This window comes from Cenococcum geophilum (assembly GCF_001692895.1).
Source record: "Cenococcum geophilum 1.58 unplaced genomic scaffold K441scaffold_2, whole genome shotgun sequence".
Lineage (NCBI taxonomy): Eukaryota > Fungi > Ascomycota > Dothideomycetes > Gloniales > Gloniaceae > Cenococcum > Cenococcum geophilum.
Window position 1 is genome coordinate 5,692,426 of NW_027137560.1, and position 23,870 is coordinate 5,716,295.

Sequence of the window (23,870 nt, forward strand, 5' to 3'; positions counted from 1 at the left end):
ACCACGTCCCTACCGAACAGCCGTCTGGTCATATGGGAAATGATTGGCTAATAAGGTGACGCCGTTGCTTGCACCGTTCCTGCGGAAAAACAGACGGGATATCTGAACTGCGGCTTACTCCATCGACGACTTCTCTTCCATGACGGTGCTGTAGACCTCCGGTCCACGTTTCATTATCTCCAAGTAGGACGCACCATGCAATGTCGACAACTGCGCCTTGTTATCTATTTCATCACAGAACCCCTGGGAAAAGATTTGATCTACGCTATGTTCCTCGTAGGGTCGATCTCCGACCTCGCTCATTCGCTCAGGAACCTTCCCAGGAGTCGCACTCATGGCCAACCTTGAGTTTCAGATATAGCAGACGGCTCTAATCCAGGTGGAGAAGGCGATTTGCACCCCTGCGTCAGTCACCCTCCCCAAACATCCCGCCAAGCATCGCAGCCAGAATATCAAATCCATGCTACATACCCTCCACCGCCATCCCAACATACTAAAGACCTAAAATTACGTCGGCTTTGCAACTGGGCCCAAGCCTCCACCGGCAGGCGGCTCTTATCCCTGATTATCCGTGCGCGCTATAGTGTAACCTCAACCACGCGATACACAGATCTTTTCATCTGTGCGACAAAGATTCGCGTGGCGAGGCTGAGAAGGTCTGAGCACTCATCATCAGGCCAGAGAAGTAGTAGCTGCTCTGCTCTACCCGCCTAGGAAACGCACTCCGCTATCGCTTTCATCGAGCATTGGTTTCGTGAATCGATTCACTTTACATTCGCGTGCTAAGCCTAAACCTATTTCGGTCCGCGCGTTTTCCCAATTTTTTTTGGCTTTTTTCTTTTAATTTAGCCGATTTTTCTATTCTGTTCCTCGTGCCTATTCCTGCGGTCTCTAGCTCAAAAAGGGTATCCCGTGAAATGGTAGCGTCCTACCATCGAGTGATCCGTGCACTAGCAAAATAACAATTGGGCATCCCAATTTAATCCGATTTGTTCTATTAGACTAGATCTTATCGACAACCGTAGGACGAATTGTACCGTTGCAAAGGATACTATTAATGCCTACCCAATATTTCACCTGCATTCCAAATCCTGCCCGACCCACGGACTCGGAACCTACCCGATCTCTCAGCATGTCGTGCCCTAAGAAGCTGCCAAGTGTTTTTTCCCTTCCATCCCTTCTCTCTGAAGATCATTTCCCCGACTTTTCCAATTACCCGGCGTAATCGAACCCCACGTGGCAACCTCGATGCCAGACTGGCTGTGCACTAGAGCTCCGGACATGGAGCCCGCAGCGGTCCTCCTGGGGCGAGTTCGACTTCTGCTGGCCGTAAAGAGCGAGGGGGCCAGGGGTGGATCCATCTCCATCTCCCCCTGCGCCCGCCGCTGCGCCTCCATCGCCCGCTCATACATCCCCTGCCCCGACGCCTGTACCTGGACCTGCGCCTCCTGTCCTGCAAACCCCACGCCCACACCCACACCCACACCCACGCCGTACGCATACCCCATGGCTGACTGCAATCCGTAGCCCAGCCCGTGGTGATGGTGGTGGTGGTAGTGGTGGTGCGCAGCGGCGGCAGCGGCGAGGTCGGTCTCGAAGGAGCCCGGGCCCGGCGTCGCCTCGTCCGAGGAGGGCGCGGACGAGTGGACCGAGTCGGCGTACGGGACCGCATCGGCGTAGAGTGCCAGGTCGTCGATGCGGGAAGAGGGGGGGAGGAGCGAAGGTGCTGCTGCTGCGGCGGCGGCGGCGGCGGCGGAGGAGGAGGAGGAGGAGGAGGATGAGGAGAAGGAGGGTGAAGAGGAGGATGAGGAGAAGGAGGGCTGCGGACGCGAGGGCAGGCGGAGGAGGGTCGGGTCGGGGCCTGGGGAGGGGCTGACGCTTGGCGTGGTGAGGAGGGCGGAGGTGGGGTGTTGCTGTAGTTGTCGTTGCTGCTGGAGTTGTTCCTGTTGCTGTTGCTGCTGCTGCTGTAGCGATGGCGGGAGGGACGGGTTCGGGAGGACGTCGCTGATTTTCGAGAGGAGCAGCGGGAGGTAGCGCGTCTGGCCGCTGCGAAGGGTGGAAAGGTGGGTCAGGAAGCGCGAGAGGTAGTCTTGCGGCCCGAGCGAGAAGGTCAAGGGCGAGAAGGGGATACAGGCAATTACGTCCGTCAGGCAGCACGCTATGTCGAAGAGCTTCTCAATCTGTCGGGTGTCAGTGAGGTAGAGGGGCGTGTGGGAAAAGTCAAATAGATTAATTATACGAAAATGGCTTGGGGAAGTGGGTCGATCGTTAAGGGACAAACGGAGATGGCTGTAGGGGGTAGAAGGGATATTGGGATTTGGAAGGACTGGAGGGCTTACGAGTCCAACTCCGTGCACCTCCATCGCCTGCTGCGAGAACTGGCGCGTCGTGGAGAGCAAGTCCCGCGATATCTCGATCGGGTATTCGAACTTCATGGCGTTGTCCGTCGCCATGCTGCTCACGAACCCGTGGCTGACGCACAGCTGCCAGACCATCGTCCTGAGCCAGTGCTGCGTGATCCTCAAATCTACCGCTTGCGTTTCTGTGCTTTCCAAGTACGTGGGTAGGGCTTCGGAAAGCTGGCTTTGCAGTTGAGCGAGCCAAGATGGGTTGCAGTCGGTGTGGACTTTGTTCCACAATCCGATAAAGGTGTCATTGAATGGTTTGTAGAGATTCACGAGCTGGATAAAGCCGGATATCTGAATTCCTTCTGATGGGTCCTCTTCGACGGTCGGTAGGTTTATCGTTGCGTGTAGAGTTGTGGAGCGGTGCTTGTGTAGCGCGTATGTTCTAAGTTCTCAGTTAGAAAGGACAAAATGTCTGTTTGGACAAAACACAGGACATCGAACCTCTCAGCAACGAAGAGCACCCAGTATAATCGCCTTCGTCTCGAACAGTCTATCGAATCTCCAGTTTTATACGTCTCCTCGTCATGCATCTCCAGTAGTTGTGCATACGTTGTTGCCTCCCGTAAATAGAACCAGGCCGAATTATCTCTATCCAAACAGAAGTAGCTGCCAAAGAAGAAAAATGAAGTTATCACTGTTAAAAGCGATGGGTTCTCGATATACTTATATGCTTTTCGCATTCGCACTGATTCTTCTAGCAACATCACCCCTAGGCTAATGTTCGAAATCTGGTGGGTTTTCCCGTGCAATACAACGTTTGGCGGTACGCTCATGTTTGACTGTATCATGACGTAGGCGCAAAGAGCCGCAATCATGCAATACGCTTCAACAGAATGTTCCATACCCATGATGGTGTCCCGTATGCGCTGACGATGCAGTATGGGTTGCGATGGGTACAGGTTCCCAAAGAAGAACTCCACGCAACTTTCGACGAGCCCGCGAGGTAACAGACCTGGAGTGCGGGCGAAGGTTGAGGAGAGTGGCCTGCCATTGTCGGGAGGAGTGATTCGGGACTGCCGCTGTGTCTCTCGTAGCTGGGAGAGTACTTTGGCTCTGCTGCCCTTTGGACCCTTCTTTTGCGGGATGGTGTTATAGGTGCATGTCAGGCCAACTGATATGCAGTTTTTGCACGGATTCGTGCCTTCTCCGATGCATCTGACTTTTCGTCGATGGCAGCTAATATATCAACTTGTGAGTAGACCGGACAGATATTGCATCGTGGGAATTTATCGCTGAACGAACCTATCACAAGCTCTTTTCACAGGAGTTGAGGTGGATGACATGGTAAGGGATGAATAGCTGGCGATCCTCCCAGAGACAGTAAGCTTCGAAAGGGCTCGCATAGGGAGCAGGCGCGTCAATGTGGATGTTGCAGTCGGCTCCAGCATGCCATTTGCAAGAGCTTGTGTCATTGTACTTGCAGTCGATTGCCCGACGACTTGCTAGCATCTGCTGGTTGCCCAGACCGGCTAACCCACAGGTGGCAGCCCTAGGATAAGACCGGAAGGTGGTGGAGCACTAACTTCGACCAGGAACACAATGGCTGAGGCGTTGCAAAGGCTAGTATTGCGTCGTTAGGCTGAGGAGGCCCTAACAAAATGATAGTCAACGCTTTTTCCACATGGAAACATGCGAGCCATGGAAACTGCGTGCAAAGCTCGGGCAGCTCCCAGCTTGGAAATTTGTCCTTACTAGCCGGAAATCTCCCGAAATGGCCAACCGAGGAACATTCTGTCCATATGACGCTGATGAATAGAGGGAGCAGATACTGCGGCGAGGATCAGGGCTGGATTTCCGCATCGGACAGTTGGGTGGACGAATGGTATGTGACAAAGCGAATGTCAGGCGTCGGAGATATGACAACGCCGACTGTCCCAAAGAAGGGAAATGGGATTGACCTGATAGAATGGGGGTGGTGACGTCGTGGTGGGATATGGTAGCGTCGATGGTTCGACTGTCCGCGGCCTTGGGGAGCTATATTTCGGACCGGCCCAGATTCTCTAGAGCTGAGCTGAGTCTGACCGCGATAGGTCCTGCGAGGAGTTGTGAAGAGCTTAAATTGTCCTCAATTGCACTCTCTTCATCAAAACTCTCGGATCGGGACTGTCGAATCCTTGACTAGAATCTCTGGGCTGCAAGAGCAGAGTTCCAGGCCACATATATATAGACAGCACTGCCTTCCACAAAAGGGCCTTCTACGGACTTGGCTACGCGTTTGGCCCCTGGGACACAGGAAACTATACTACGCAGGTTGAATTTGGAAATGGACATGGGATCGGCTGCTGCCGCGCTGGGGGGTTGGCGGCTTTGGCCAGGCCATGGAATCTCCAAAAAGAAAGTAGGACTCGGGAGAGTTGGAAGTAGGAAAGCACTTATCATGTTGGATCTCTCGCATAAGCAGCTTAGCATGCAGAAAAGTCGCAGAAGGCACACATGTAAACAGCTTGGATATTATTACGGTGGATGTACCTGCTGGCGTCGAAGGTGGCACAACGTCGCCAAGAGCTGGGCTTGCGGGCTTGCATCGCGTATCTTGAAGCAACGATCTTCACAATCATATTTATGCAAAGACACAAATGCATCCGGCTCAGCCCTACGGTTATGAAACCAAACGCCATCCTACCCGTCGGACGAAAATAACACCATCCGAACCCCTTCCATGCTCGTTATAATCCACGACACCGCAACAATGCGTCTGCGCATATCAAAGATCAACCCAGTCCGACCTTTTCATTCATTCTCCAGCATAACCTGAAATGCATTAAGAAAACTCGACGCTCCTTCCACCACCTTTTGCTATTTTTGCCTGCGCTCTCTCTGCCCTTCGCCGCCTACGGTTGTTATCATAATTACTTACGTCCGTCCCTGTTTCATAAGGATTTGTGCCAGGCGGAGTGCTCATTGCGCTTGCAGCAGCCGCTGGGATGGGAGGTGGAGGTGGAAGATGGAGTTCATTTTGAGGCAGGGAGGCGTGGCTTGGAGGTGGAGGCGGCCCAGGAGGCGGCCCAGGAAGTGGCCCCGGAATTGTTGGCTCAGGCATTGGGATAGGTGCTGGACGAGCCGGTCCTGCCTCCGCAGTTTCCGTTCTCCGGAACCTATCGTCACCGACATTGCTGACCGAACTCAGGCTGCCGTTCCTATGTCTTCGTTGTCGCTCCCGTCTCCTGGCCTCTCGTTCCGCTGCCGCTTCCTCCTCATTTAGTCGGCGCAAAGTCACATGACGGCCGTCATTGTGCATCTTAACTTTGACTGACACCGGCGGCGACGCCACGCTACCGTTGCTACTACGCTGTCGACTCGTGTCACGATTGGCTGCTGCGGCTCCAGCCGCTGCCCCAGCTCCAGCAGCTAATGCAGCATCCCGACCGAGCTGGTGGCGATGATGCTGGCCGCCCCCAGCTGAGGCGTACGCTTCGGACCCTGAGTCATGAAGTATTCCTTGAGGGTCTAGAGGCGCGGGTGGCATTGGGACATTCGAAGTGGTTGTCTCTGCAGTGGTCACATTTGTTCTGCTTCCAAGGTTCATGGGGGGCGGAGGCGGAATGATAGTGTGGCGTGAGAGTGCAGGATTGGTGCCGGAGATGTCTGTGCTATCATCAATAGTGGACGAACCCCGGCGGCCGCTCCTCCGTGGTGGTGCTGATCCATCCCCTGTGAAGCGTCGTCGTTGACTGTTACGTCGAGCAATGCGCTCATCCTCCAGCTCCTGTTCATGGAGACCTACCACTCGCTGTTCTTCTTTCCGATTTCTTCGTGAGTTGAACTTGTGTTTGATGAATCCAGCAAGCCCGAGAGCTGCAATGCCGTCTTTGAGTCCATGGTTCTCCGGTCTAGCTGCATCACCGCTGAAGCTCGTCCGACTATCAGATGAGCCAATAGATTCTCCGCTTCTTCGTGGCCTGTGACTCTGACGGAGGGGGCTTCCAACGGCTGCTGCCTCCTGAGCGCGGCGCCATCTGTCGTTTGCTGGAGATTCTGGTGCTCGACCCTCCTCTATTCTGCTAAGGTCGGTCTGGGTGATGGTTGTCGTGCCACCGATGTGTTGACCGTAGCTAACTTCACTCTCGTCGTCTCGACGCTTGTTGCGGTTAAAAAGCGCCCTGACACCTGCTATCGCGCCTGCAGCAGTAGCAGCACCAAAGAGGCGCTCCCTCCATGTATTCTGCCCATGTCCATCTTCAGTGTATTTTTCATCATCTACAAAAGATTCTGAATGGTGTGAGCTGTGGCGTGAACTGATCACGTCCTGCCCGCCTTCGCTGTGTCGTCTACGGCTGCGTGATCGCCTCCGTAATGCGGATAGACCGGCGCCTGCAGCGCCAGCTGCTGCCAAAGCTCCTAGTCCGGGGCCGCGATGGCTGCGACGGCTGCGTCGGCTACGACCGCTTCTATCTGTGCGCTCACTGATGTAAGTCCCTTCCTCATCGAAGCCTATCATTGGGCGGTTTATGAAGTTAAAAGCGAAATAGACGCAGAACAGAATAGAACCCCATAGAGCATATAAAATGAACAGTACTTTCGGGGACCCGTATAGCGTTAGACCGAGGGCTACCTGAATGAATCCGAGAATTGCAATAGCTCGGCCAAGCCATTGATGTAACTGCGATATACTTAGCTATGATTTCAGCTTTGGGGATAGTGTTTACTTACAACCAATTTAAGAGGAGCCCTATACCTCTCTCTTCCCTTTTCGCGTTTATGCACCCACCATCCTCCGGTGGCTTGTACGAGAATTGCGACATAAATTGCTAGCCCTATCCCATGGTGTGGATTCGTCAAAGCTCTTTTAGGACCCACAGCCAACCACCCTAACACGAATATGACAGTAGCTAAAGCAACTGTAAGAATTTGTAGCCATATATGGAGTCGTAGAGCGAGGTGGCCACTTCGATGATAAAATCGAGCGACAAATATAGCGGTAGGGACGATGCCAAGGAAGGTTATAGCTGCGACAATGCCGTGGCCTTTGATGATGGAGTGGTAGCCAGCCATGTCGCGGAATCGATTGCCCATGCCTGGAACAAGTTAAAATCAAGCGCGATTATATGGGTGGTCTGGGTTCGCTCACCATTGTATTGTGTAGTAGCAAGATTCAAGCCTTGCAGGTTCGGTAGGAGGAAAGTGTTCCTTGACGAGTCCCATGTTCCGTCTCCCACGTACATGGTGTCTGAAGAGTAGACACTGCTACCAGGTGGAGATAGCTGCGCGTTTGCCATGATTTTGAGGCTGCCTTACAGGCTATCGTTCGGCTTGAAAAGAATGCGTAAAAGAAGCTGTATCCAGTAGTATTACAACTCCCACACCGCAGTGCCGAGGGGAGAACGTAAATGATTCTATGTCGCTCCAAGACACAAGAAGAAGAAAAGATTGATCGTAACGTCGTCGCAATAGTTTGAATGACTTGGTGATTGCCCTGTTGGTGTGCTGGCAATGTTTGGAGGTCAACAAAAAGATTGTCAGCAGCTCGTGCAGAGCATGTCCGGCGAGGCGGACAAGCTCGTAGTGTTGGGCGCAGTCCTTCAGTATTCAGGCAGGAAAGCAGGAAGACAACTCGGAGTTGATGCAGCGAGTTCGACGTATGAATTTCAGGTGTAGGGGTGTGCGACGACGGCGAAGTGAAAGCTTGAATGCAGGCGGGATGCTGGGATGGTCGTGGTGGTGACAGCTCTTTTAGGTTTAGCGAGATTGGTGGGGCAACGATGCCTTGGATGGCTTGAAAGATCACAACTGCGACACCTCACCCACCTTAACGTTGATTTGAGGTAATTTAACGTGTGGTATGAACAGCACAGTCTTAGAACAGTTGCACGAGTGGCAAACATAAGATCCAGTCCACGTAGGCCTTGCCGATGATTGAATCTCGTCCCAAGCTCACAAGCACTCCACGTGTTGAACTAGGCCTGTGCCACAAATGCGACAAGCGTCACTCTAAACCGGCGGTGAAGATAGCTTTGAATCAATGCTCAAATGCCCTGAACACAGGGAACAGGTCCGCACCACTTGGGCAGAAAAATCCGAAGATTTAACTTGAGTGCAAGAGCCAAAAAGTGGGTCTCTGAGATTCAATTTTCTCTTGGACTCGTTCTCCATGTAAAATACTCACATAACAAGCCACGATGAAAATCGGTCATGTGGCTCTAGGAACCGGGACAAAACTCATGCAGGGAGACGCAGCTCGACTAAGCTAAACAAACCTAAAGTGGAGGATGCAGGTCGCCTGACTATACTGAAAGTTCGGCTGACCTAGCCGAAAATGGGTAGTCACCCATTACGTGGTCGGTTGACCGTAACATTTATATTTTCAAGGTTAGCTTACCTACCCGTTTTTTTCCTATTAACTTCTTATTAAAAATATAAGATAAGAAATAGGTAAGTTACTTATAATAATTCTAAACGTATTGTCACGGAGTAAGTATAAGCGACAATAATATATAGTAAGGTAGATATTATTAAGCTATATACATAAACTATGTAAAGAAGTTAAGACGTTGCGTAAGGAAAGAAGGTAGAAAAATGGGAAGAAAGAGTATATATTGTGGACTTAGTTGCTTAGTTAATATATATACGGAGTAGAATAGGATTTAGGTAGTAGTCCTAGCAGAACTTAGTAGGATTTAGTAGAACTTAGTGGAACTTAGTAGAATATAGTAGAGTATAGTAGATTGCCATTAGATTGCCATAGATTGCTATTAAATTACTATCTTATAGTTAGTCTCTAGTTATTAAGTTGGTGGAAATAGGTAGATATATATAAGGTATTATAGGGGTATCCTATAATAGTACCCCCCCTTTTAAACTTAAGCTTCTATAAGGTAGGGCTATAGTAGTTTTAGGTAAAGTTTATAAAAGTCTTCTATAGCTTATATAAGTCCTATAGAGTTAACGGGTTCCTATAAGGGTTTAGTAAAGCCTCTCTATTTTATAAGATATATATATTAGCGTTTCCGTTTATTATACTTAATATTATTAATTCTTTTAATAAAGTACTTATTCTTACTATCTACTTTAACTAGTAGGGGAGGGTTTTATATCTATTTAGGTAGGGTATCTAATATAGAGGTAGTAGGGTGGAGGACTAACATATAGAATACGGGGTAGATTTTAACCGTATTAGGGAGGTTTAGTTAGTAAGCGTAAGAGGAAATAACCTTCTTAACCTTATAAGGGCTAGTATTCTTTTAATTAAGTTTCTTAATAGGTTATTTTATGTTTAAACTTCTTATATCTAGCTAGATAAAGTTATTAATTTAGTAGGCTAGTATTAGGGTTCGTTTCTTATTCGCAACAGCTTTATAGATAGATTAGGCCTATATAAAAATGTCTATTTAAAGCGAAGTCACGCCTCCTCTAAACAGCAACATTAATATCTATCACAATCAGCCTTTCGGCTTTTCGCTTTCCCACCCTCCACCCTATAGATAGTTTTGCAGCCTTTTAGGCTTGCGGTAGGCCTGAGGGGGGCAATGAGTGTGTAATTATCTACCACTGCTTGACAGTAGGGAACCTACTATGCAAGCAGGCTGAGGCAATATTACCCTCTCCTCGGGCCTACACCCCCAATACAATACAAATACATATTTGGAATATATCTCTGTAAGTGAGTGAATAGATTATTTTATTAATAAGGAACTATTATAGTTCATCTATTTTCTCTATAAATTAATTTACTTCTATAACTTATAAGGTGTAATAAGCGGGGTAAGGAACATTACTAAAAGTTTAAAACCTATTTGTAGATGCTAGCCGTAATTGGCCAGAAATAGGGAAACCTTCATCGGGAAAATATTTGCAGGATGAGATTCAAGCAGACTTTGTTTAGCGCGTTTCGCGTAATTGACATACAAATTGACTAACTCGACACGTAATTGACCAACTTGACACGTAATTGACCAACTTGACACATTTAAAAGTTAAATAACACGCAGTTAACCTACTTAACAACTTTAAAAGCTAACTGTATATTTCTTAACATGTAATTAAGGTAAAGTTATATACTAATTACGTAAATAAATTTTTACTATTTTCTTAGCCTGCAGTATGCTAGCATATAATATATTTAACTACTATATATAATCTTATATAATCTTATACAATCTTATATAGTCTTATTACTTAGAGGCTTTGCATAAGGCTCTACACAAGGCTCTGCACGAAGCTCTGCACGAAGCTCTGCATTGGGTCCCCGCTATATTCCCAATAGCCTCTACACGTGCCCCTACCCTATATAGCCACCTTATTTTTTACCCTTCCTTCCTTCCTTACATCCTCCCTACCTAGGGAGGCACCAGGACGGCAGCCAGTAGAGGACCGTCGCCAGAACTAGACGACCGTTACCAAAACAAGACGACGACCGTTTAAACGACCAGCCGGCAAACACCACAAACGATTTAATCGATTAATCAATCGAATTAAACTAGAGCTTTAATATTGGCCCGTCACCGAATCGAATTAAGGCCTCCTAGGGAGGACCCTTGGTGGACCCGTAGTCCTAGGTGCGCAGAACCGCAACCCTGATAGCGCGTTAGGGGAGCGGAGTCGACCCTGCGCAGTACGGACTACAGTGGGAGGAGGATCAAACCCTCGCCGACAACACTGTCTATATGGCCCGAAAGGACGGATGCGCGTGTCGGTCTATCAAGAGCTCTGGGGACAGCACAGAGGAGATAGGCTTAAGGAGCAAATCAGGGACATGGACAGGCAACTGTGGTAGAGGAGTCTGGTATGAGCAGGCTATGCCTCACCTCTACTATGTAGACACATCTCATAGAGCACTGTAATACATATATGTTTCTGGACGGGGGTGCGATGGCATTCGTAGATGACTCTAGCGCATGGACGGTAGGGCCCTCGGCGAGGGCAAACTACAGCGATCTTCAAGCCATCATCTCGAGAGCAGAGAAGTGGGAGAAGCGGAGCGGCGCTACGTCTAAAGGAGAAAAGACGACGCTAATACATTTCACTCGGAATGCAGACCTGACCAGCACAATGTCAATAGATCTAGGCCTTGATTCTTTGAGGTACATGTCCAGTAGCACAGGCAACCTTCAGAAGCCATCCGAAGAGGTATGTCGCCTTTTGGTTATATCTAACTACTCTTACAGTCCTATGGTTGACGCAACACGCTGAATCTAGGAGCCGAAGTTTAAGCTTGACGCCGGATAAAACTTCAATGCCTGCATTCCTCTATGCCCTCGCGGACAGATGGGCGATGCAAAGCGTCGTCTTTCGCCAATACGGGTACTTCACGCTGCGCCAAGGGTTCGACGAGGGCCTAGTCGCGCCCATATGTGCGTCGGGTAAATACCCCTACGGGAGTTTTCTTCTTGGCTTGCCCTTGATCGAGTGCACCCCGAACTATACATCCAATCAAGTACCCTTCACTCTTGCGGTAAGGTCGATGTGGAATCCCTTATGGCGCTTATGCGTCCGGCTAAGAAGAGTAAACCCACGCTTGGGGAAGTTGTGAAGCACAAAAGGCGGAAGTTGGGCTAAATAAATACCTCAGACAGCCTCCTCGCTGGCTCCTGTCGACTTCAATTTTTTGTTTCGAGGCGGAACCAGTATGCGGTCTTTCTCTCCGCTTTTTGTGGCATTCGCGCTTCCCTGCGTCCTGTCGATGCCTACCGGCGGCGCTTCCGAATTGCAGGTACAGCCGGCCGGAATATCTAGGGACCAAAATCTCTTCGGTGCAGCCGATGATGAGCCATTGATGTGCACGCCGATACCGCAAACCAAGTCTGTCGACGATGGCAACAATAAGAAGTGGACTTACTGGAAGCAGATCAGCGTGAATTTCACCCCGCCCCTCTACTTTGGGACAAGCCATACTGACGACTATCGAAAGTACAATCTACATTGCAGAGGAGGAACCTGCACAGTTGGCTTCCAGCAGTCCGAGTCCTTCACGATCACATTCGGCGCCACAGCAAAGATCAACGAGTGGATCTCGGCTAGTTTGAGCGTGGCGCGAACGACCTCGACGGGGAATTCGTACTCGTGCAATGGCAAGGATGGCGAGACAGTTTGTATTTGGGTTGGGACTCATCATTGGGAGTACAGCGCGAAGAATACGTGGAAGCCTGCAGATCCACGATGCGGTCCGGGGTCTGAGAGTTCGAATATTAGAATGTGGAGCCCGCTCGAGGGTGGCAAGGGCGTGCATTATTGGTGTGGCCATAACAGCGAGTGCCATGATAAGGGTTCTGATGAGTGGAAGGCGGGTTGGTGGCAAGAGTAGGGTGGGTTTGGGCCATCCTGCCAATTCCGGTTTCTTTAACCACCATGTTCTCTAGCAATTCAAAGCAGCGATTCGAGAAGCAAATGCGCACCAACATAATTCCCATCATTTATCTGAAGTCCATCTCTTGCGCAGCCTCCTCAAGCGACGCGCGTACGATCGATGCGATGTGAAACGCGGGGGCGCGGGTTCAACACTGGTGTGGTTTCGAAGCTGTCAAACGATAATTTTATCCCTTCTGCTAGGTTCCATTGCTGTTTTAAGACGACGAACTAGCCTTAGCCATGGATGCCCTCGAAAAGAGGTCGATTTCGCATTTCCCGTCTCTTTTGCGAGTTCGTTCATGCTTCGATCGTTCCTCTTCCTGAGGACCAGGTACTCGTCGTTCTTATTTCTGGGAAATATACTGTCGCTTCCGGTTATCGTTTTGCGAGCCTCGGCTTATCTTGGTTTTATTTAGCACGGTGTTGGATTTGTGATGTATCTTGTGAGGTTGGGGGGTCAAAGGCCGGGGACCGGAAACAGGCACCTTGAACTGGCCTAGATATTGCACACTGTTCAGGGCAAGACCTTTATGTATATAGTCGCAGAGTATCTAATGCTAACCTTGAGCCTACATTCATATCGCCTCTGCGGCCATTACAGGCCTCACTTAAAGCAAGGCAAGCTGCAAACAACAATTACTAAAAGCTATTAAAAACCCTTTCCAGAACACCAGCTAAATTATGCCAAGAATACAACACCCATACATACTTCCTAGCCTATTAAAATAGTCAATTCAACGGATTTGTATCCGTAGATGAGACAGGCCAGCCGTAGTCACCTCTAGGTCAAGAAGATCTCGTAAGCAATACCTCTTCTGCCAGCCAATCTAACATTAACTCTAATTAAGGACAAATTCTACCTACCACCAGTAATCAAGTCACTAGACCATTGCCGTCAAGCTTAACGAAAGCAACTGAGATTGTCTTAGTGAGCGCGCGATTGGCGAATAATAATGTTCTCATAGCTATCACTAATAACGAACTAGACTAGAGCCGCAGTTCATCTGATAAAGGAGCATGAAACAACTTCACTAAGTTACTACTTCTCTATCCAAAGATGAAGTCTTCCTTTCCCTCCGTTGGGCTCGTCGCTTTCCTTTTGCAACCCTTACCTGCTTCTGTTATAGAAAAGGTCCAGATGTATACGCCGGCTATATTTCATCCAGACAACATTCTGCTCGTCAAAATACTCACTAATGTGCATATCGTAGATAGTGTTCCTCCTGTCGAGCACGACCGCCGCATTACACTTGGTGGACAAATGGTTCAGATAAGAACCGAAAGTACAATGTTGGAGGATAGATATAGCGTCATAGGCGCGCTCAGGTCTGCAGGCTTTGGTGCAAGCGTTGAACTCCCCGGGATCCACCAAGCAAGCTTACACTGTTGGAATTACAAGGTCATGGGGTCACAGCGGAGCTATCTTGAGGGTCTAATTGATGATAGAGATGACGCAGACGATGAATATTGATTGATTCGTGGTGCAGTAGATGCGGTTGATGTCTATCTAGATTGCATGCAGAGTTCGACCTTGCAATGTGTCCAGAGCTTAGTCAGCATCTCTCGCTTAATTCTGACACTTACCTCAGAAGCTCAGACCAAGAAATCGATTATGCGGATATAGGAATATCCGCACCGTCCGCTAAGCTGATTTAGGACGGTAATCGTTTTCTTGGTCTGAGGCACTTTGGCGAGCTTTGTAGAAAACCTAAACACGGTTTATATGAGAAGCCCTTATTAACTTTAACGAAATTAATCTACCCTTCTACAATACCTATTAACATAAAAATTACACTAAATTATAGAGAAAAGTCTACTCTATAAGTTATGAGATCTTCAGCTCCTTATACGCGCGCGACGTTAAGAGGAGTTCGACGCGGTAGAGGCCCCAATTCTACCTCGCCGAGCCGCGCAGTAAACACCAACGCTGAACGCTTACGCCCACGCCACCAGCCCTCTGCGTAGAGCTGTGGAGCTTTGCGAGAGCTCTGCGGAACGAAGCTCAGGGGGAGACCTGCAGGAAGCTCCACTAAAGCTCTGCAAAAGCTCTGCACGAAGCTCTGCACGAAGCTCTGCACGAGGCTCTGCACGAAGCTCTGCACGAGGCTCTGCACGAAGCTCTGCACGAAGCTCTGCACGAAGCTCTGCCACGAAGCTCTACACGAGGCTCTGCACGAGGCTCTGCACGAAGCTCTGCACGAGGCTCTGCACGAAGCTCTGCACGAGGCTCTGCACGAAGCTCTGCACGAAGCTCTGCACGAAGCTCTACACGAGGCTCTGCACGAAGCTCTGCACGAAGCTCTGCACGAGGCTCCGCACGAAGCTCTGCTCGAAGCCCTGCTCGAAGCTCTGCTCAAAAGTCCTGCTCGAAGCTCTGCTCGAAGCTTTGCTCGAAGCTTTGCTCGAAGCTTTGCTCGAAGCTCCGCACGAAGCTCTGCTCGAAGCTCTGCTCGAAGCTCTGCTCGAAGCTCTGCTCGAAGCTCTGCTCGAAGCTTTGCTCGAAGCTCCGTACGAAGCTCTGTAAAAAGCTCTACTCGAAGCCTTGCTCAAAGCCTATATAGAGCTCTAAAGCTCTACTAACACGCAGCACTAATATACTAGGAAGGTTCTACAATCGCCCGTACGAACGTCCGTACGAACCGCCATACAATCAATTGATTAATTGCCCATACAATTGTCCCTACAAACGTCTCTGCAATTGATCGCCCGACGAACGTCTACCGTCTGCACATCTACACGTCTGCACGCCCGCACGAAGCTCTGCACGAAGACTCTGCACGAAGCCCTACACCAAGCTCTACACGAAGCTCTGCACGGAGCTCTGCGCGAAGCTCTACACGAAGCTCTGCGCGAAGCTCTACACGAAGCTCTACTAAGGCTCTACACGAAGCTCTGCACAAAGCTCTACTGAGGCTCTGCACGAAGCTCTGCACGAGGCTCTGCCCAAAGCTTACCCCCTAGTAGTAGCAGAGGCCACTCCGGGCCAAGGGAGGATATTTTCAAGGAAGGACCTAACTATAGCACCTTCTAAGTGTTGCAATAGCTTTAAGTAGTAGATATCTATATATCTGTATAGTTTTATCTATATTAGTAGACTATTTAATAAGATATAATATGTGCTTATGCTTTTAACAACGCGTTTTTTAACTTTAACGAAATTAATGTTAGGACTAAGCAATAGCCGTATTATAAAATTTATACCATTTAGAAGCCCTAGTTCTTAAAAATATTGTATTAACTTTTAGTAATAATAACGCGTTATGTGAATAAATAAATTAGATATCCGCAATATCCGTTTTGCGGATTGTGCTTATGCTTTTAACAAAACTCGCTAAAGCCTCTCAGACGTTTACCTCAGCAAGCCCAGACCATAGAATCAATTAGCGGACATACGTATATCCGCAAGCGGATATCGCTAACCTTTTTTGTCAAAAAGTTGATTCTATGGTCTGAGAGACTTTTCCAGACTTTATTAAGCGATCCGACTTTATTTGTATGTAAAGCAGTTACCTTTTTCAACGAAATTGATCTATACCCCTACAACAGCTATTATTTTAGAAATACCGTTAAATTAATCCGCAGAAGCAGCTCTATAATCGATGAACTTTTCAGCCTTATATATGCGCATGTTGCAACGTTATAGCTAAGCTTGCGTTAAGTCTTGTATTAAGTCTTACATTTGTATAGGGATATATACAATTTTTAACAAAATTAATAAAGCTACCTACGTAAGGTCTAGGGTCGCATATAGGCTTAAAATAATCGCAAGAGCTAGATCTATTAGTGATAGATTTTTAGCTTTAATATATATACTTATTACTATATTATAGGTAATGTCGGGATTCCTAATAACGGGGTTTTTTTTTTGGCGAAAATGATCTCAACTTTGGGCAGTTATGGGCTAATTTAGACCCGATATTTATGAAATATTAGGTCGTCTCTCTAATTGATGAACTTTTGGTAGTATTTTAAGTCATTGTGGTTGAGTGATTTGACCGAGAGTATTGGAAAAGTTGTGGGTATTGTCGGAGCGCCTAAGAAACGTTGGAAATGTGGCTCAGACCACATTTTCGATTTTACGTGGAGCGGATATAAAATTATTCCGAATATGTGGTCTGAGCTTGCTGAGGTAACTCAGACGTGATTTTGCAATTCGGAAGACGGCTTAGGTTATTCCGATGCTAGCTAAAAAATCGCGTCTGAGCTCGCTGAGGTAATTCTGACACTCCCCCATGCTGACGACGCTCTGCTCATCTGTCCTAAATAGGCAATTATAAAGCTATTCCCAAATACCTTGCAAGTGCCATTCGGCCTGCGTACGGGGGGAAAACCTAGTAGGCGAAAAACCTCCGTAACTTGCTCCGTCTCCGTCCGTTACCGTCTCCGTCAGTTACCGATTCCTAGCGTTACACAGTGCTTCGTAAATTGGTTAATTGGTAGCTATTTTATAAGCATATCTCTAGGTTAATCTTTACCTAGTATATATACCACTTTAAGTTAACCTTACTAAACTATGTTATTTCGTACGAAGAGGTATTAAGTCTTAATATGCTTGGCTTTCTAGTGGTGCTTCGTGTCGTACAATAGATTGACCGTGCTCTTATTGTTGTAATAGAGCGTAGGGATGAAAGGGTCGTCGTTGTCTCTCTCTCCCAGATCTCTTGTCAGCTTCTTAAGCTATACTACTAACATTGCTCCTTTTAATGCCGCCATAATCTCTGCTTCTATTAAGCTTAATTATTTTAAATGAAGGTATAAGCCAGACGTCTTTTAGCCTTAGGCTACCGATTTAAACTTAGCTATAGCCTATAGTAGGGATAACGATCCTATTCGTAGTACGGACCTATTAAGGTATATTCTATCTCTTTAAGTATGCTAGGTCTGATTAGTTACTAGTAAAGTACTTAGTTGCTCCTAAGTCGAGAGCCTAAGCTAGTAATATTGTTATAAGTATAGCACGTTTAGGGTTAAGGTTAAGGTAAATTAAATTGCTGTTAGATTCTTCCTTAGCTATTACTATATTCCCTACTTCCTCTACCTTAGGAGTACCTTAATCTGTCTTCCTGGCGTTATTAAATTGAAATTGTCTAAGTAGGGGACAGTCTTTCTGGTAATAACCTTTTTAATAGTATACTTAATACTCGTCTCTTTCTAGTCGTCTTGGCTCTTTGCTGACTTAAGACAATAAGCTATAACGTAAGGAATAATTAAATCTACTAGCACGACCTCTGCCCCTTATTCGACCTCAGTTTCCCCATCTCCCCCTAGGTTTGTCTTTCCTCTCGTGTATAAGTGCAGCAGTCTGTAATTATGTAGGGAGAGCAGTCTCTTGCTTCTGAAGAAGGGTAATGCAACTCTTAAGGTCTTATTTATCTTGTAGACACTAGGTCTTCGCATTCTACTATATAACATCGCTTAGTAGGGCTAGGAGGAGTTGCTCTTTAATATCATCGTTAGTAAGTGCTTAAGGTGTAGAGGCTAGATTAATCTTAAATTAATTTAGTATATAGATAAACTTAATAATTTGCATCTTTATAGGGTTAAATATAGTGCTATAGAACTCCTTATAAAGTCTAGAGATATAGACCTCGTTATTAGCCTTATTAAACTTCTTTATTCCTTCCTATATTCCCTAAATATTGTACTCCTTTATTATTGTTAGAATGTATATCACGTAGTCGCGTGTGTCACGGCTTAAACAAATGCCTCTAAACCGAAGCTTAAACAAATGCTGTATTACCAAGATACTAAGCTAAAAAGAAGGAAAAGGGGTCGCTAGAACCAATATAAATAAATATATAGGGTAAGCCGCCAAGGCGCTAGCTTTAGGCGGGCCAATCGCAGGTCGGCAGAATATAGTAGAATTTGGCAGGTAACGTGCGATAGCGCCGTTACATTACCCCCCTCTTTAAAAGAAAGCCTGCCCTTAGGCTTAGTTAGAAAAAATAGGGTAGCACTAGGCTTATAAATGTAGGATTATAAAAATATAAGATAAGGAGATAAAAGGGGATATAAGTCCGTCCTAACTAAGTACAAAGGGTAATTGTGGGCTAAGTGGAAGCACTAGGCCAGAAAGAGTAGCCGCTAAAAGTCTTGGCATGGATCTGACTAATTAGATAACTTTAACCGGCGGTCGAAGTTCCTAGACATCTAAAATTTTACGGTACTGGCAGAAAACGGCAGAAAATAGCAGAATTTAGCAGATAGCTATATTAGGGCTTTGGGGCGTTTTTATCCCTATATTCTTCCGGTAACTTATTATCTTTATTATACTAGCATTCTATCCATTTGTCTAGGTACTTTAGGGGTCTAGGTATATTAGGGTATTGGTTATAAAATTCTTTAAGCTTCTAGGGGTAGCTTATAAAGTTCTATGTAGGGTACTAGGTTGGGTCAGGATTATAGCCCTTCTATTAGACACGGTATTTTAGTGCTCCCCGTACTATTTTGCAGGCCAGTATTTCGTTAACCTCCTATTTGTTGTCACCGTTTACTTAAACTAGTAGGGGAGGCTTGTTCTTTTGTCTAGGCAATAGGTTATTTATAGCTTTCCGTAACTTATTTAGTAAGAAGATAGGGTAAACCCTAATTAAGTCTAGGAGCTTTATCTTATATAAGTTGCCTATCTTTTTAAAAACCTTATACGGTCCTGCTATCTAGTAGTCTAGCTTATAGCTAGGTTGTTCGGTCCTCCAATTCCTTATTATAACCTAGACTATATTACTAGGGGCAAAATCGGGCTCTCGATGGTGTTTATTCGCCTGCTGTTCTATTAACCTCTAAGCTTTTTCTAGGTTCTTATAGGCTACCATCTAAGCCTCCTCTAATCGTTTAGTATACTGTTGGGCCTTAGTATAGAATAGCTTCTCTTATATAGTCTAGGGTTCTTCTGGCCTTTTCTAGTTAAAGCTTATATAGGGTAAGTATCCCATTTCTAGCTAAATCGGGGCAAACCCTATGGAGTCGTAGGGTAGGGTTATTTGCGCGTAGTCCATTAAGGGTAGTAGTTCAGACCAGTTATTCTGGAAATAGTTAATAAAGGGCCTAAGCCTCTGGTCCAGGTACTGATTTATAATCTCTGTCTAACCATCTATCTAGGGGTAATAAGCTATAGAAAGCTTTAGCTTAATGCCTAGGATCCGGGTAAACTTATTCCAGAAGGCTAATATAAACTGCGGCCTATAATCGGATATAATAGTATCTAGTAGTCTATAGATTTGGTAGACGTAATAGATATATAGCCAGGCTGCCTCTTTAACATTAATGTTCTTATGACATGGAATTAAGAACGGGTGTTTACTAAAGTGGTTAACTATAACTATAACTATATTGTATCCATCACGGTCCCTAGGTAGTTTATAGAAGTCTATAAAAATATACTACCAAGGGCGCTCTAGTATTAGGAGTGGCTTAAGTAGTCCTAGGGTCTTATCCCGTGGGATTATAGCTCTCTAGTAGTCTTCGCAGTTCCATATATATCGATTAATATCCGCAACCATTCTTGGCTAGTAGTAGTGGCAGTTAATAATTTTACGGGTCTTATTCTTACTAGGGTATGCCGTAAAGACTTAGTAATAAGCTTCGCGGATTAGTTCGGTCCGTAGATTATTAACGTTAAGGACTATAAGCCGCTCCTAGTATAGGAGCAATCCTTCCTTTATCTTAAAATTGGGGTCTTCTTTCGCGGCTTATTCGCGGAGGGCCCTTAGGGCATTAGCCGTGCGGTTTATAGTTAGGAGGCGGTTGATTAGCCCTATTAGCTTATCTAAGGACTCCTCCATTAGTGCTAGCTCGTTTTGCTAGGAGTTTAGCTCCTTAAGGATCTATGGGTTAAGCTGTTCTAGATAGAGGAGGGCGCGCGTCTAATATTAAGTCTTTAGCTTATCCTAGGGTCCTACATCTTATTCTCTTTAGGTTAGGGTATTAGCCTTAGAGTTTTGCTTACTAAAATGATATATAATTATAAAGAAGAATTAGGAGAGTATTTTGGCCCACTAGGCTTATTGCCCCATAAGCTGCTTTATAATTATAAAGTACTCTAGGGCTTTATAATCTGTATATATCTTAATCCAAGAGTTTGTACCTTTAAGCTCTGCGCGCTATTAGGAGAGTAATTAAATAATAGCTAGCATTTCTTTGTTGTATACTTCGTAGTTATACTTAGCCGGGTCTATTATCTTTAAGAAGAAAGCTATAGGGTACTATTCGCCGTCTAGATGTAACTGTAATAGGATTCCCGCTATGACCCTATTAGAGGTATCTATTTCTAGCATTAATTTAAGGTCCAGGTTATAGTAATAAAGGATTAGGGAAGAGATAAGCCGATCCTTTACCTCTTTAAAGGCCTCTATATAGCTATTATTAAAGATAAAAGGCGTATCCTTCTTAGTTAGTTATATAAGAGGTTTTGCTATAATTCCATAGTTATAGATAAACTAGTGGTAGAAATTATAAAAACTAAGGAAGGATTGGATTCCTTTTACTATATAAGGGGGCTTCTAGTTATAGATTGCCTTTACCTTCTTAGGGTCGACCTTAATTCCTTCCATAGTTACAATAAACCCGAAGTATTTTATACGTTTTACCCCAAACTCGCATTTCTTAATATTAACTTATAAGCCCGCGTTCCGTAGTCTCTCTAGGACCTTCTTAACATAAACTTAATGCTTAAGTTTGTCGTCCAAGTATATAAGAATGTTATCTAGGTATGCCGTATAGAATTCGTCAAGGTAATTAAAAAGAACGTTATTTATATACCTTTGGTACGTAGCCGGTCCGTTTATTAGTTTAAAAGGAAGAACTTTATATTTATAGGAACTATAGCAGGTACGGAACGTTATTAAATCTTTAGATATAGGGTCTATCCTAATTTAGTAGAAAGCTTAGCGGATATTAAGTTTAGTAAAGATCTTTACCTAGCTTAGACGTGCAAGGGTCTCGTCAATTAAAGGAATAGAATACCGGTCCTTTTAAGTAATAGCGTTTAGCTTTTAATAGTCGATATAAAAACGAAGGCCTCTATTAGGCTTTTTTATAAACAGGATAAGGGAAGCAAAAGGGGCTTAACTTAGCTNNATAAACCCTTTATCNAGGTTNTTAATTAAGTACTACTTTATTNCTTTTAGCTTATCNATTAATTAATAGTAGAGGGGGCTATAGCCTAGCGAGTTATNGGCCTNTAATTAAATCTTATAATNNTATATNTNGTAGGGGGGTAACTTATCTAAGGCCGCCTTTAAGAATGCATCCTTATAGCCTATATAAATGGTAGAAAGGAGGCATTTAACTAATTCCTCGTCGGTTTCCTTATCTAGCCTTTCCTCTCTATTATTAATAATTCGGTTAATCTTATATAGGCTCGTTATAAAGACCTTATTATCCTTCCGGTATATATTAAAGTAAAACACTATAGCGCTAATTGCGGCAATGTCTATGGTAGGGGGGTTAACTAATAATAGGGGCGTATATAACTTTAGGGACTTCTAGGGTACTAGCGTTATTATTACTCCTTTTAGCTCCTGTTACATCTTTTAGAGGTTATCCCTTATATCCTATTAATACGTTCTTTTCCATAACGGTTAGATCTGTGCGATTTAGATATTATCTATATCATTATCTGTCCCGCTTCCGTATATAGAGTCCTTTTTAAATATAGCGCTTTAGGAGAGTATCTTTATTAGTACGGAGTTCTTTCTAGCTTTATAGTGGGCGTCCTCTTAGGCAAAGGCTAGATCACGGGCCCGGATATTCTGCTAGTAGGTAGGGTTAGCCCTTGCGGCTAGTGTTTTGCGGTTGGTTCGGATCTCCTTAATAAAGGAGGGCAACCTTAGTCTATCCTCTGGCTAGACAAACCGTCTTTTTTGCACATTTAACTAAATATCAAAATAGGACATCCATTTTCGTCTAAGGATTATATCGTGGGACCCTAGGTCTAGGATATAAAAGGGGATACTATATTAGCGTTATCCATTAAGAGCGATATATAACTTTAAGATGTAGGTAATAGGCCAACCGGCTTAGCCGTTATAGCCCTTTACCTAAATAGGCTTCTCTAGTTAGATGGCTTCTGTATTTAGAAACTTAGCAACATTATTTATATAGGCAGTATTTATAAAGGCGAAGCTATTTACTCTAGTGTTAATAAGGGCGGTTATATTAACTTTATATCTATTTTAAGATACTATATATAGAACCGTGAAATGCTTTCTACCTATTAACTAACTAAAATTAATCTTTTTAAGATCGATAGGGTACCCTAGGGGGAAGTCTTTCCCTAGGGTTCTTCTTTTCCTAACTTATCGGACGTTTCTCCTTCCTCCATCTCCTTAATATCGCCTATATCCTTTAGCTCCAGGCAGGATAAGGCAAAGTGACCTTACTTATTACAGTTAAAGCATATAGCCGAGGTAGGGTTAATTGGAGTATTATAGCGAATACTAGTTAATGGCGTGGTATATGGCTAGTTAGGTAAGGCTCGCTGGTGCGTAGTTATAACCGCCTTTAGTATAAGAGTAGTTATAACTTGTCTTCCTGCTCTAGCTTCTATAGGTATAGCTAGCGAGTTCTAATCGTTATAGAGTCGCTTCTACCAATTAGGGCGGGTATTAATCCGCTTTAGTTCTAAGTCTAATAATAGGCAATAAGCTGTAAGTTTTTTGTAGGTTAGTAGGTTATCTAAGGTTACAGCAATCTTTTCTTATAGCTGGATTGTTAGCTTATTATATAGGTCTAATCGGTAGTTCTTAAGGGGAACCTAGCCTTCTCCTATAAGGTATAGGAATTGAGTCTGGAATTTAGCAAAGGGTTAGTTTGGTTTTATTATTAGGTAATTATAGTTATAATAGGTATCCCGTACTTTGTTTAGGTTAATATAGATAGCCGCTAGGTGCCGTATTATCTCATTAATAGATATAAATTGGATAGGGAAGTCGTCCTTAAACTTAGCTTAAAGGTGCCGTTGGGCGTCCCTAGTAGTTTAACTAAAGAGGTAGAGCATTTTAGCTTCTTTGGAAAGGAAATAGTTATAATTAACGCGGAGCTTTCCTTATACTTAAATCCTCTAATTCTTAAAGGTAGGGTCTATCCCGTCAGATAGTGGTAGGGGGTTAGGGAGCTTAACGGACTTTAATTACTTCGTTATTGTATCCGTACTCCCTAGTATATCGCATTTAGTAAAGTAAA

The 23,870-nt window shown here is 45.3% G+C and overlaps 4 protein-coding genes across 4 annotated transcripts; 2 read left to right on the plus strand and 2 right to left on the minus strand.

The window, feature by feature from the left end:
- Positions 1 to 1,267: 1,267 nt before the first annotated feature.
- On the minus strand, positions 1,268 to 3,691 carry K441DRAFT_683906 (uncharacterized protein; the record flags this gene model as incomplete). The annotated part of the gene is made up of 5 exons (XM_067651737.1): positions 1,268 to 1,514; positions 1,663 to 2,180; positions 2,340 to 2,790; positions 2,850 to 3,584; positions 3,651 to 3,691. 5 exons carry the CDS (start codon positions 3,689 to 3,691, stop codon positions 1,268 to 1,270), a joined length of 1,992 nt encoding a protein of 663 aa, XP_067510148.1.
- A 1,478-nt stretch (positions 3,692 to 5,169) lies between these two features.
- On the minus strand, positions 5,170 to 7,624 carry K441DRAFT_535606 (uncharacterized protein; the record flags this gene model as incomplete). Its single annotated transcript, XM_067642378.1, has 3 exons — positions 5,170 to 7,008; positions 7,059 to 7,423; positions 7,477 to 7,624. 3 exons carry the CDS (start codon positions 7,622 to 7,624, stop codon positions 5,170 to 5,172), a joined length of 2,352 nt encoding a protein of 783 aa, XP_067510149.1.
- A 4,493-nt stretch (positions 7,625 to 12,117) lies between these two features.
- On the plus strand, positions 12,118 to 12,645 carry K441DRAFT_533455 (uncharacterized protein; the record flags this gene model as incomplete). The annotated part of the gene is made up of 2 exons (XM_067642286.1): positions 12,118 to 12,195; positions 12,253 to 12,645. 2 exons carry the CDS (start codon positions 12,118 to 12,120, stop codon positions 12,643 to 12,645), a joined length of 471 nt encoding a protein of 156 aa, XP_067510150.1.
- An 823-nt stretch (positions 12,646 to 13,468) lies between these two features.
- On the plus strand, positions 13,469 to 14,179 carry K441DRAFT_651665 (uncharacterized protein). Its single transcript, XM_067647230.1, has one exon. It carries the CDS (start codon positions 13,747 to 13,749, stop codon positions 14,158 to 14,160), a length of 414 nt encoding a protein of 137 aa, XP_067510151.1. The 5' UTR covers positions 13,469 to 13,746; the 3' UTR covers positions 14,161 to 14,179.
- Positions 14,180 to 23,870: the final 9,691 nt, after the last annotated feature.